Below are 13,824 nucleotides of genomic sequence, written 5' to 3' on the forward strand. Positions count from 1 at the left end.
CATAAACTGAGCAAATCAAAGCAAGGAAAAAAAAAGTCTGAACCCACTTGGATTTGAGCTGCTGAAGCCTTCTGGCTACTCTGCTGCTATGTTGCTATGCTTAATTTGCCCCTCTGGATTTGCACCTCCTGTGAGTCACTGAGAGGAGCCATTGACTCTGGAAGAACTGATTTAGTGCAGCAGGAACCAGTGGCCTGGCAGGAGCTGCAGGAGAGGCCCAAGCAAAGGTAGGTAAACATTAGGAGAGGAAAGGTCGTTGGGAAAAGAGCCTGGAACAGGGAAAAGGAGAAGAAAGAGGAGGGGAGATGGAAGAAACACTCAGTAAAGGACAGGCAAATGAAAGAGGGAACGGGAAAGAGGAAATTAGAGACAGTACAAAAGCAAGGGCTGGGTGCTGGCTTTACTAAGAACCTTCCCAGAATTCACACGACTGTAAACTTCTGATGTTCTCTACCTCAGGCTGGATGCCTGCTGCCACCAGGCACACCGCTGCTTGGAGGGCTGTCTGTCCCAGGCACACGGCTGCGGAACGATGACCTTACGTGGAAGAAGATCATCTGGGTTTCTTCAGAAAAAAATTACTGTCTCTCCAGAAACTTCTCTCCTTGGAGAAATAAAGGCCTATGAAAATGACAGCACATACCTGATAAATCTCCAGTACTTGGTGCATTAACCAATTGCTCCAAATTTCTGCTTAACCAAGTTCTCAGCCGACCTCACCTTACCAACAGCTAGTGCTGCCTATGGCACACAAGTTGGGAGACAGTAAGATGCTCTTCATTACTTAAAGCTGGGAATATTTCCCAGCTTCCTGAGGATAGCAAAGGTCTGAAACTTGACATTATGCTGAACAAAACCTATAAAAGATGCTCACAGCCTTTTCCTGTCTCCTGATGCACATCCACAGACACAGGCATAACCTAGGATGTAAACTCCAGGTCATCGTTTGTGACAGGGAAATGTGTGCAATAGAAGTGTGTGAAAAGTTCATGGTCCAACCTGAGCACAGAAACACTCAGCCCATCTCAAACGCTTTCAGCTGCTTGAAATTCATGACAGGTTTGTCAAAAGGTGCTTCAAAGCTTTCCAAGTGACCTTTTTTGAGCAAATGCAGGTTCATTTACAGTTTCCCATCAGAGATGTGTGAATGTGTGGTAAGACACGAAACCAACTGAGAAAAGCACCATTCACTGACTTTCCTGTGGCATTTGCTGAATGTTGTGAAGGCCACAGATCAAAGCAGAATGCTTGATGCATGTCCTTAAATTAGATGTAATTAAATAGACCAGTGTTTGCATAAATCCCTGAAAAGCAAAACGGTCCAATTTAACCACACTGGTGCAGCAGCTTTCTTGCTTTAACGTTGTCAAAAGTTTTCATTAAAAAACACGTTGAATAACAACGTTGTTCCATCTGATCACAAAGCTGCCGTGTAGAGCTACCTTGAGCAAAAAGCACCTGCGGGGTGTTCCACCCGAAAGGCAACGTTAGGCTGTCAGAAACCAATGAGCCCCGGAACACGCCCGCAGCTGCAAGAGCCAGGGAAGCGCGGGCCTTCGGCGGCTCCGAGGCAGGGACCGAGCCTCGCTCCTCCTCCTCGCAGCTGGAGCCGAGGGGTGGGGATGGCAGCGGGTACCACCGCCACTGGCAGCCGCCTCAGCTGCCCGTGGGCTCCGTCCAACTTCTCGGACGCGACCAGTGACTCCTGCCGCCTGCAGTGGCAGAGCACGGCGCTCCCAGGAGCGCGTAACTAAGGACGGGATCTCCCTCTCCAGCCGAGTCTGGAGGGGCACGGCCGCAGCGGAGCCGCCACCTCGGGCCTCAGGCTTTTCCCCCACGGGTGTGCGGCCGTCGGGGGCGGACGGAGCGCTGCGTGCCCGCAGGCGGCCGCTTCGGGGCTCCGCCGGACGCAGGGCCGCACCGTGCCGAGCCCCTTCTCTCGTCGCCGCGCCGGCAGCCCGCGTCCCCCACCAACGCCGCGCTCCCGGGCAACAACAGCCCCTTATCTGCGGCGGGGTCCAACGAGGCCGCTTTATTCTTCCCGCCGGTGCTAAAACACAAAAACAAACAAATGACGCGCACCTCCCCGGCCCCGACTTACCGAGCCGTGCGCGTCCCGTCCGCCGCCGAGACGCCGTCCCCCCGCGGACGGCAGCGGGCAGCCCGTGTGCCCGGAGCCGCGCCCGTCCCACCGGGCAGCGCCCGCAGGCCGCCCTCCCCACCCTTCCGCTGCGCGGGGCTCTCCTCCGCGCCTCCACCTCCATCCTCAAAGGCAACCGAATAAGAGGAAAAAAGTCTCCCCCGAAGCCCACCCCAAACCGGTGTTAGGAACGGGTCTCGCTCGTAAGGGAATCCCTGCGATGGGGACTCGCGGTCACGCCGCTGGGGCGCGGACGGAGCTCCGCTTTTCTCAGTACCAGCGGCGGGGTAACGCCAGTTGGCTGCTCCGCCGCTGCGCTCCTAAATCATGATGGACAGATTGCGTGAAAAGCAGGAATTCCAGAGAATTTCCTGCCCTGGGAACGGCAGCGAGGGCTATATTTAACAACATCTGAAGTTGTCAAGAATGCTTTGCGGTTGGATAACAGAGCAGAAAAATGTGAAAAATGCGGGCTACTGCTATACCAAATATGGAAATATTGTTACGTCTGGTGGCCGAATCCCCATCTGGAAGCACTTACGGCCACGCAGAGAAAGGGCGCCACAACAGAAGCCCAAACGCTCCTTCCCGGCCCCGACCCTCCACCGGGGAACCGCTAACGGGAGCGCGTACGCCCGAGGGGGGCGCGGGGGCACCGCAGCCAGCGGCCGTCCCGCAGTGCCCGTCCCGCTCCGCTCCGCCGCGTCCGCACGGCCCCGATCCGACGGCGCCCCCGCGCAGCGCTCGCTCCCCCCCCCATCCCCACCGACGTCCGCGTAACGGGACCGCGGCCACGGCGGTGCGGGAGGGACCGGAGGGACGAGGGAACCCCCCCCCCAAGCCCCGCGGAGCGGCGCGGTGCCCGGGCCGGGCGGGCGCAGGGACCCCCCGCGGCAGAGCCGCCGCCAGCGGCCACGGTGCCGGGAGACGGGGCGGGGCGGAGCGGCCGCGCCGCGCGCCAGCCGCATTCCTGGGATGCCGCGAGCGCTGGACGCGGCCGCGGCCCGGAACGCGCGACGTCAGCGCCGCGGCGCACGCGGCGGCCCCGCGCCCCATAAAAGGCGGTCGCGCCCGCCGCTGCCTCAGACCGCGCCGGTCCCGCTCCGCGATCGCGTCTCGAGCTCCGCATTCGTCCCGCGCCTCTAAGACATGGGCTCCGCGGGAGCTCGCCCCGCGCTAGCGGCCGCCCTGCTCTGCCTGGCCCGCCTGGTAAGTGCCGCCCTCGGGGCTTTACGGGAGGGCTAGGGATAACGGCGCAGCGGTGCCGGCGCTCACCGCTCCTCTCCGCTCGCCCCGCAGGCTCTCGGCTCTCCGTGCCCCGCCGTCTGCCAGTGCCCGGCCGCCGCGCCGCAGTGCGCCCCGGGCGTGGGGCTGGTGCTGGACGGCTGCGGCTGCTGCAAGGTCTGCGCCAAGCAGCTGAACGAGGACTGCAGCCGGACGCAGCCCTGCGACCACACCAAGGGGCTGGAGTGCAACTTCGGCGCCAGCCCCGCCGCCACCAAGGGCATCTGCAGAGGTAAGGGCAGCCCGCAGCGCGGTGCGGAGTGCCGGAGTTTAGTAACTTTGAGTCCATGTATGGTTATGCTTTGTTGTTGGTAGCTTGGCAGAAAGGCACATGACTTCAGCAGTCTGGAATGTGATTCAGTATGTCTGGGCTCCGCTAAAAGCACATAAGGAAAAGTGATTCCTGACTAACTTATTGTTCTAGCCCTGCGTCTCCAGGGGACTGTAGGGAACTTTACCATAAACCGAATTTAACAGGGCAGCGAAATATGTGTCTTTAAACGAGTGATTCCCGGAGCTGACGCCCTCTTCTCTCTCCCTCTCTTGCTCTCTGCAGCACAATCCGAGGGGAGACCGTGCGAATACAACTCCAAAATCTACCAGAACGGCGAAAGCTTCCAGCCCAACTGCAAGCACCAGTGTACGTGCATAGATGGAGCTGTGGGCTGCATCCCGCTCTGCCCGCAGGAGCTCTCCCTCCCCAACCTGGGCTGCCCCAGCCCCAGGCTGGTCAAAGTGCCTGGGCAGTGCTGCGAGGAGTGGGTCTGTGATGAGAGCAAAGATGCACTGGAGGAGCTGGAGGGCTTCTTCAGCAAGGAGTTTGGCCTGGATGCTTCTGAGGGCGAACTGACAAGGAACAACGAGCTGATTGCCATTGTGAAGGGAGGCCTGAAGATGCTGCCTGGTGAGTGTGGGCTGATCTGCGTAATAGTGAAAGCTGAGGTGGGGGGGGGAAGCCATGCAATTCTTCAAATTGATGGAAAGAAACTCGGGGAGAAGATAGATGTAGTCTAAGCCCCTCTTCTCTTTTCCAGTTTTTGGATCTGAGCCACAAAGCCGAGCTTTTGAGAATCCCAAATGCATTGTGCAAACAACTTCCTGGTCTCAGTGCTCAAAGACGTGTGGGACTGGCATCTCCACCAGAGTCACCAACGACAATCCTGACTGCAAGCTCATCAAAGAGACGAGGATATGCGAAGTGAGGCCATGTGGCCAGCCCAGCTACGCCTCTCTAAAGGTAAATACGAACTCCTTTGGCGGTACTCCTCTTTCCAAACTGTTTCAAGTAGGGGGTAAAGGCAAGACAAGGCTCTCCCACTAATGATGCTATTGCCTTTTCTTTACAGAAGGGAAAAAAATGTACTAAGACTAAGAAGTCCCCGTCCCCAGTAAGGTTTACTTATGCTGGATGCTCCAGTGTGAAGAAGTACCGCCCCAAGTACTGTGGGTCTTGCGTGGATGGCAGATGCTGTACTCCCCAGCAGACCAGGACTGTCAAGATCCGGTTCCGCTGTGATGATGGAGAAACCTTCACCAAGAGTGTCATGATGATCCAGTCCTGCCGCTGCAACTACAACTGTCCGCATGCAAACGAAGCTTACCCCTTCTACAGACTGGTCAATGACATCCACAAATTTAGGGACTAAGTGGTGTTTGGGGTGGGATGTTAAAGAGAATTCTGAAGTAACCAGCCATGGAGAAAGGACCTCTGATGGAAGTGGCGCCTTGCCCATTTGAGGGCAATATTGAGATACTACAAGAGTGCACTGTGCAACTGGACACTAATGCAACAGAGATTTAAGCATACTTAAAGCTTCATAGTACTGGAGCAACTTTACTGCTTCTTTTTGGAGCACCATTATCTTATACTGTTTTCTGTTTGTAAGTGATCTGAAAAGTGTTTTGTTCCGGTTATGAAAACCTTTCCTCTCCTGTTCAGTTTAACACACTATGCTTTTCCTCCCTCTCTCCATCTTCTCCTCCCCTCTCTCAACCAAGCTGGAAGTTACATTCCTTCCTGAGGTGGGCACTTGTGGGGTGTTCACAGTGGCAGCTATTATGTACCAACTGTAGTTTAATGGCAAACAGAAATCAGTTGTTTTAAAGCTGAGTATTTTTATTTATCGAACTGTAGCTCTTTTGTTTTCTTTTTTTTTTAACCCCTTCCAGCCCCTGTAATACTGGAATAAGTTGTAAATGATTTTAATTTTATATTCAATGAATTAAAAGAATTTATTTATGGAATTAATCATTTAATAAAGAAATATTTACCTAACTATTCTTAGTGGAGCATCTTGAAAGGCAACAGATGTAAGCTCCTTTCCAGGACCACTTTGCATTCCAAGATCCAAGCTCCTCTGGAAACCAAACCAGGCTTCAGCACGGGTACAGCAATGAATGAGTAAGCGGAGTCTTTAGGTAAATGATATTTTGAAGTGGTATACGTAATCTGTCAGCCCGAGCACTAGAAAGTGTATACAGAGAAAGCTTGCTGGCACTGAAAGCAAATGTTTGGAAGAGAGACTGAAATGTTAATTAGTCTGTCAGATTATTCAAACTGTCCTGGAATTTGCAACATAAGGCACTTCATTAGAATGCAGTATGTGCGCAGTGATGTTGAGCAGTGGGGTGGAAGCAGTGGGCAGGTCTCACATTTTTTTGGTGGCTGCTTTCTGCAAATTAATGGAGCTGTGTGGAAGAATGTTTCCTACAGTCTGCAGGAGGTAGTTGGCTTTCACTAAATTCAAATTAAATGAGCTTGAAGCAATGACTTTTGTTAATCCTAATAACCCAGTGATGAAAAGTAAACATACTGTTAACAGGAGAAGAATGTGAGGAATTTCAAGTACTTTTCCAATAGAGTAAAAGGCAAAGCAGCCAATCTTCTCCCTTCTCTGCCTCCCCTTCCCACTTTAAATATGTAACTACACTTCAGGGATGTGGATGACATTTAGTGAACCAAGGGAGCCCTAAGATAGCAGCTGGCATGCATAAGAAAATGACATTTAAAAATGATCTACAACAGGAACTGAGAAAGCTGCGTGAACCATTTGTGCTATGCTGCCTAGTATAAAGTTGTACTATAGATAAGACTGAAAGGAAACCTGCAGCACAATTTTTTTCCTCCTCGTCACCAGTCTTCTGGCATGAGCCCTTCCTGTGGCCTTTTCTAAGGAAAGCACTCTCATACAAAGCAGCGACTGATTGTGTGGTTTCAGAAGCATTGCCATTCACTGGCATGCAGTGAGATGTGTAAGTGGTTAAGAGTTCACTTCTCATTTGATTAGACATAAATATTTCAATAAAATAAATGGCCAAATATCTTAGAAGCTCACTGCTGGCAGCTAATAGTTTCCCTGAAAAAATTAGAGCCATCTCTCTTCTGCTCAGTCAAGTTTTCTCCCCCGGGGCATTCACAGCTTCATCTGTTTTGGAATTTACCACCTGGCCACCAGTCCTAGCTGCACCTAAACCTGTCTGTACAGTACTTGTTGATAGTAAGAGCGTGAAACACAGTGAAGTGCTTTTGTTTTTTTTTTTGCTAAACCCCTTAGCACCAAACACTTCCTTACATCACCTTTCACTGACAAATCACGTTGACACACACGGTTACTGCACGGAGAACAGAACAGCAAGCTGTCTGCAGACACAGCACTGCCTGCTCAGCCTGGGCCACCTCCACCTGCAGGTACACCTGTGTAACACCTACCTTCAAAGTGACCTATCTCTTACAAATTACACACAGGTACAACTAACTACACTATGCTATATGCATAGTTTGTCTGCCTAAACACACACAGTGTATACAAGCACACGTGGCCACTCCTATTCCCATCTGGAATACAGTTATGGGAACAGGCCCGAGGTTTTGCAGCCCACGTGCTGGGCTTTCCACATCCCATCAGGCAGAGAGGTGAGTCTGTAATTTCCACTCTCAAGAACTGTCCTGGTGGGACAGTAAGAGCTGTGTGAGCAGGACATGAAGACTTCAGAGTAACATGTACTAAATAAAGCTACCCTGTTACAAAGGGAGGAAAACAAACTACAAATCTTTCAGAGTTGGAGTTTCACACCAACGGCTCATCAGCAACCTTCTCTTCATTTGTTGCATTTCAGAATTACACAGCAAAACAACTAAGCCTCACAACTCCCAGTACTGCAAAAGGAGTCAGTGTCACCTCCTGCATAACACCTCTGCATGTGCTTTGAAACCATAACGCCCCTGCTGCTCCAACACTGAATGCTGCTGAGAAAATATCCATGATAAAAAGATGAGTTCCTTCAGGTATAAGCAGGAGGGCTTACAGGTAGGATGAATCAGCACTGGTATTTTGTATCTTGGTCAAAATCTAAAATCTCCAAACCCTTCCTTCACGATGAAGACAAACAAATCTGCACGAGGAACACTACCAATAACGGACACGAACAGAAGCAGGAAGCATGCAGCAATGTAAACGCTGCTTATCGCAGCCGCCCGGGCCGGCAGCCCCCAGCCAGCAGCCCTGCGGTGGGAGGACGGGGTCAGCTGAGGATGGAGCGTGGACGGCGCTTTGCCGAGGATGCTGCTGCCGCCAGAAGGAGCTGCGGTCGAACTGCAGCGTGAGACTGACAGAGGCCCCTCCTCTAAAGGACTGATGGTGGTTCCCCTTGTACTATCAGAGTTACACATAAAGCTCTCTCTGCTGATGAAGGCAACACAGTGACGACAAACTTTATGCGTCTTCAAGTGCTGCACCACAAGAAGCACAACAAAGGCAGGAGCTGGCAAGAAGCAGAGCTCCTTAACTGCATTACGCCCTCTCCTGTAGGACGCTGCTAGCACTCTCATGAATGAGCAGAGGCTGATGAGGAGCAGATGGAGGAAAAGCCAACACATCCCTGGCAAGGACAGACAACCACTAATTAACCCTTGCTGAGCCGTGCCACAAAAACTGCTGAAAGTTCCATATAAGCCATCACGGAGCCCCAGCAAAGCAACGCCTATGGGGATGCTCCAGGCAGCAGGCCCATCTCCTGCTGCTGGAGGAAGCCTCTGTGAGCTGGAGGCACGGTTTACATGCAGTGCCCACAGGGAGGGACAGCTGTGCACTTGCCCCAGCTCTCTGCCTCCAGACTGTGTCTCACATAGATACATCCCTGTTTTCATCTTCATCATTTTTAACTCTGTGTTACATACCCTGGTACGAAAGAGCACACAGAAATACAGGAGGACCATGGAGAAAGGAGCAATACAGCTTGCTTTGCAGATGCCTATAAATGCATTTAAGCTCAGGAACAACAGTACCACACTGCAGCGTGGTGAGATTTGGCATCTGGAAAACAGAAACCCAGTCAACAGATTTATACAGTAAACACCAATCTATACTATCCAGCAAAGACCAAACGCCAAGAAACCAAACAGACAGTATCCAAAAGTACATACACAATTTATTTTGGAGAATGTCCTGGAAGATCCCAAGGCACCGTTCACAGAAGCAATCTCATCTGTCCTGAAGTACAATGACTTACCAGATGGAATGGAGCAACCATTCAGGATGAAAACATCACATGAGCTCTTGTAAGGTTTTCATTCACTGGATGGAATACTTTTCATGGGTAGGGTGCACAGATCTGTGCATACGGGAACTGAGCTAGGATAGAGTCACCAACAACTTACCATCATGATGAAAACAGCCATAGTTTTAGTAAAAAAAAAATAAATGAAGAGAATCCATTATAAATGACAGTTAAACGGTCAAGAGTGTAGTCCACCAACATTTTGTGAACACTGTTTCCACATCTGATCAAATGGAGACCAGCAGGACAGCAGATTCAAAGCAGCTGGTTCCCTGAAACCTCCAAGTTCCTTGAACATCTCAAAACAAACAGCTCATATCCTAATTATCTCATAAAATCCAACAAAATCAGACACTAAGATAGCCTAGTCATAAATGTAGCAAGTTGTTAATGAGAACTTAAAACAGGAAGATACATTTTCATCTGCAGAAGTAGATACTTGTGCTGCACTGGAGCAGCCCCATTAAAACCAATATGGATGCCCAAGCACAGCTGAAAGTAGAAGCTGTGAAGAGGAATTAACGAAGAGACATCACAGAGCTCAGACACAGACGTGATGGGGACCTCCCCGACAGGCTTTCTTTGCCATCAGTCGGCTCTTTTTCCCTGAAAGTCTGTCCCTCAGCCACCTTTTCCTCACTTGGGCTTCTATCTATTCCCAACAGTCCTGGCAAAACAGACAACTTCTGGGGATGGGATGTGATTCAGCAGAGAACCAGGAAGAGAGGAACAGAAAGGCAATGGGCAGCTTTCACACTTGTCTCTTTCTCCTTGTGACAGAAGTGGGATGACAGAAAGAAGGTAGCAACGTGATATGAGAAACACTTCTGCTTTCTTCACAAGCAGGGATCACGCAGCAACCAGCCAGCTCCCAGGGCAGTGGCAAGCTATTCTCTAAAATGAGACTTGCTCTCCCCCCTCACTTCTATCCTGTTTCTTTGGCAGATTATTTTTAACTTGTTCTAACTCATCACACCACCACCAACTGTCCTGATGCAACCGATGCAAAAGTAGCCTCATGCAGAAGGACTACACAGACATGAGGACTACTGCACCAGCAGCAAAGAAAAGTCCATAATTTCTAGCACAAGCAGGAGCCATCAAGGGCACCCCAAAGGCAGGCAAAGCACTAGCTTGTTCCCACATATTAATTCTCTATTCATTTTCCTGTCCGAAAATCTACTGTACTAAAATAGGCAGGAAAAGTTAGCAGTTGGGTAATCAAGCCAAGGCAGTGGAATTTTGCTTTCAAAACAACAACAAAATATGTTATGATGAACAGAGCCAACAAGGGCAAGAATCACTCAGTAAAAGCACCACTGGAGCTAAGCCACTGCCTGGCGGGCCAGAGAAACCAGGCAGGGCACAGGAAGGACACGCTTCTGTTATCAGACCACAGAGGCAGGCAACAAAACAAGTGTCCTTGCATTCTCCTGGTTTTACATGTCATCTGCCACTCTTCTTTCAGTTTCAGTATTTATTTTGAGTTGGTTTTGCTATATTTCTTGTTTGTCCTCCATACATGTGACTTCCTCCCATCTCACCACAAGTTTCCACCAAATAAAACCATATGCACTGCCATAGCAACATTGTAATACAAACACAGAGTAATCTTTGTTCACTGAAGTACACAGTTGTTTTTTTTTCTCCCTTATTAACAGAATCTGCATCTGCATACAGCTTAACTCAATGTCATGGCAACAACATAAACAGAGTCAAGATACTCTTTCTTCAGAAGGAGGAAGAATAAACGTCTTCAGGAAAAGTGTGTGGGGATTTAAGGAAGCAGAATGAAATGTTTGTGACCAAATTGGGTTGAAGTTGCATCATCACAGCTGTGCACTGCTCTTTGAAACCTGCTCTGGCAAGGTGTTTAACATTCTCAGCTCCTACAGGTGACAACAGAACACGCCTGACCTGGCAGGCCAGGCCTGAGCCACAGCTGTCCTCACACTCAGCACACAGGTGGGACTTATCATCAGTGTGGAGGTGAACCCAAGCATTCATTACTTTTTTAGATTAGGCAAGGTGACCTGCCCCATGAACATCTGTACTCCTGGCACAAGGTGAAGCTGTGTTGCATTGCTGGGTAGCAAGGCCTGCTCAGCTCTCTGCTCCCAGACTCTCAGGCCTGGGCAAACAGCAATTTCTGCAGCAAAATCCTTTTTCCCTCTACAGAACAATTCCCAACAGGGATATTAACATGGTGAAACCTAGAACTTGGGTGCGTTCACTTAAAACTCAGCTTTTGCACTGACAGGAGCATGATGCTGTTTGTCCATGACAGTTCCATGACTTATGCATCATACCCCCAGGAAGTTATACAAAAAAGGAAAAGAACCGAGTTCTCCCATATGACTGACTCAACCCCATTTCTCAGCTATTGCTATGCCTTTAGCTATGCGCTATTTTTGTTCCTTGGTTTGTGAAAGGGATGACTTCATTAAGCTTTTTTTTTTTTTTAGCAGCACATTCATTCAGTACAAGAGGCTTTACTCTGCTTTGTAAGCCAACAGCCCTTCAGTTCAGCATGCTGTGACTGCTCAGGGCTTGAAACCTGAACAGTCTAAACGTTAACAGTGCCATAACACCACTGCACAGAAATAGCTTGTTCTTTCTGGGACAAGCAGTTTACAGAGGAAAACAAACGAGTGAGCATAGTAGGCATAAAATCAAGCACTCAACACAAGCTGGACCTGAATGATGATTAAAACATCAACACAGAGTTCCCATTTCTAGACATCATCTGCGCTGAATCAAGTAGGAGTCCTGTACTGGGATCTGCTGCAGTATGATTGTGATCCTATGCTTTCCAAATGGATTGAAGTCTTCCAAATAGCCTCAGCTACATGTCTTATTTTTAGATTTCTGGTCAAGCAGTTGAAATTTATGTTTAAGATGTGTGACATCTCTTGGGGAGGGATTAAAAACTTCTAATTGCCTATGAAGGTAAGTAAGTGATTTAATCAAGGCTTATGCTCTCTAACTTTACCATTATTATGACTTATGCCCCTTGCAGGACCTGTACCAGTCAAGTGCCATCACTAAGGCTGGGGCAAAGACCATAATTTTGATTCATTTTTATATTAAAAAAAAGAACAAGTTGTACTAAACTGAACCAGAATATTTGGATTCCATTATGACATGCATTTGATGAATGCCTGTACTCAACACAGTGCAATTGTTCAAAAAAAAAAAAAAAAGTGACCCAAGAATGAATGGCAAATGTACTGTATTAACATGACCTTTTACCCTCAGATGAGATCTGGAAGATGGCTCACAGCTTTGTTTGACAAATGTCATCTCCAGCAACTGCTCTAGGAACGGTACTTCAAAATGCTTAGATCTTCTCTAAAGTAAGAGAAGATTTACACCTGAGAGACAGATTTAACATCTTCATTTAAAAACAAATTAAGGTTGCGTTCTGACTCCCAAGGGAGCTTATACTAGATTTATATGAGAAAACACAATGTGGGGAAACCCTCTCATTCAATTTATGAAAACCTCCAAGAGCACAGGAAATAATGCAGATCACATCTATCACAAATCCGCGTTCCTCAGCCAAAAAACTAATCACAATCACATGCAGACCAACATGAATATCTGCAACGCTCTGCTCTGACTGCACAGAACCACTACACTTCTACTCCAGATGAAACACTTTCTGGCAAATGAACCGTGGCAGTTTTGCTGTTCTGCTCTTCTATAGGTGTTAATATGAATGGCTTCATGAGCGGTTCAAAGTAATTTGTGGCTACCAAATGAGCATGCAGTAATCACTGATTAGGAAAAGCTTATTCATTTCCACTGAACTGAAAAAATATGAAAGCAACACCTATAGCTAGGAACTGCAATCCTTTAAATAGGGTTAAAAAAACAAACACTGAAACAAGATGTGGGCAGAAGCCCAACAATGATTAAAAAAGAAAACAGCACACAGGTGGCTACTGCCAGGAGAGGAGAAAAGCTTCCCTGTTTTATCAGAGCTTGCAAAACAAACAGAGGAAAAAGCACACAGTGTCCCTGTGAGGAGCAGCAGTACGTGCCTACCAAGGTCTGATGCTCTTTCCAAACCTCATTAGCTCGATGTTGCTGTGAACAATATTTTAATGACAATTTGTTTTCAAAGGCGTGGATAAATTTCTACAACTTCGAACATCTCAAAAACCTCCTCCAAGTATGTCTGGCAAGGAACAGACAAGCTGGTGCTGAGGTCTGGATGGAGCCTCTGGGAGCCTGAGCCCTTCCCCACATTTCTGTCACAGCTCCCTGTGACCTCAGCACAACTTCAATGCTGGGTGTTGGCTTTTATCTGTAATGTCAGTCACTGGCTTGTGACTGACAAAACACCTTCATGGGAGCTTTTGGTCAGAGCATCTAGCCTTGCACTCGGGCAGCTGCCCAGTGGGCATCCTGTGCCACCACCTTTGGTCACAAAGGTGACAAGCTCATGGAGAGGGCAAAATGAAGTGGCAGTGATGGCAACAACCGCCTCATGGAGCTGTTTGCCAAATGACCACATGCCTGCAACTTTGCAAATGCTTTGCAAATTTAGTTGATATTCCAGTATTTATACTATCTGGCTTCAGTAGATAAAGTAATTACCAGATACAAAACATCAGCACTAATGGAAGTCCAAGTGCATCAGCACTAATGACACTCCATGTACTAATTTCTAATTTAGCCTTTAAGCTGAGGCTCATTTAAAAGATGAAACCAGCCACCCACCAAAAAAGTGCAACTTGCTCTCACCTTAACACATGAGGCAGGATGCAACCAAGTCAGAAAAAAAAATCTACAGTAGCAGGTACCCAAAAAGTCACTGCAGAAGACTGAGGTCAAAA

At 48.7% G+C, this 13,824-nt stretch overlaps 1 protein-coding gene across 1 annotated transcript; it reads left to right on the forward strand.

Annotated features, from left to right (window-relative positions):
• The first annotated feature begins 3,243 nt into the window (after nt 1–3,243).
• Nucleotides 3,244–5,699, forward strand: CCN1 (cellular communication network factor 1). Its single transcript, XM_065741141.1, has 5 exons — nt 3,244–3,349; nt 3,440–3,656; nt 3,981–4,328; nt 4,459–4,661; nt 4,771–5,699. Exons 1-5 carry the CDS (start codon nt 3,290–3,292, stop codon nt 5,068–5,070), a joined length of 1,128 nt encoding a protein of 375 aa, XP_065597213.1. The 5' UTR covers nt 3,244–3,289; the 3' UTR covers nt 5,071–5,699.
• Nucleotides 5,700–13,824: the final 8,125 nt, after the last annotated feature.

The sequence above is a fragment of the Cyrtonyx montezumae genome, unplaced genomic scaffold, assembly GCF_038088225.1.
Source record: "Cyrtonyx montezumae isolate F1298 unplaced genomic scaffold, pur_monq_1.0 scaffold_1, whole genome shotgun sequence".
Classification (NCBI taxonomy): domain Eukaryota; kingdom Metazoa; phylum Chordata; class Aves; order Galliformes; family Odontophoridae; genus Cyrtonyx; species Cyrtonyx montezumae.

Bases quoted from the DNA above. Each gene is read 5' to 3' on its own strand.
- CCN1 (XM_065741141.1), top strand. From the start codon at position 3,290: ATGGGCTCCGCGGGAGCTCGCCCCGCGCTAGCGGCCGCCCTGCTCTGC. The intron at 3,657-3,980 runs GTAAGGGCAGCC...TGCTCTCTGCAG, and splicing joins CACCAAGGGCATCTGCAGAG to CACAATCCGAGGGGAGACCG. The intron at 4,329-4,458 runs GTGAGTGTGGGC...TCTCTTTTCCAG, and splicing joins AGGCCTGAAGATGCTGCCTG to TTTTTGGATCTGAGCCACAA.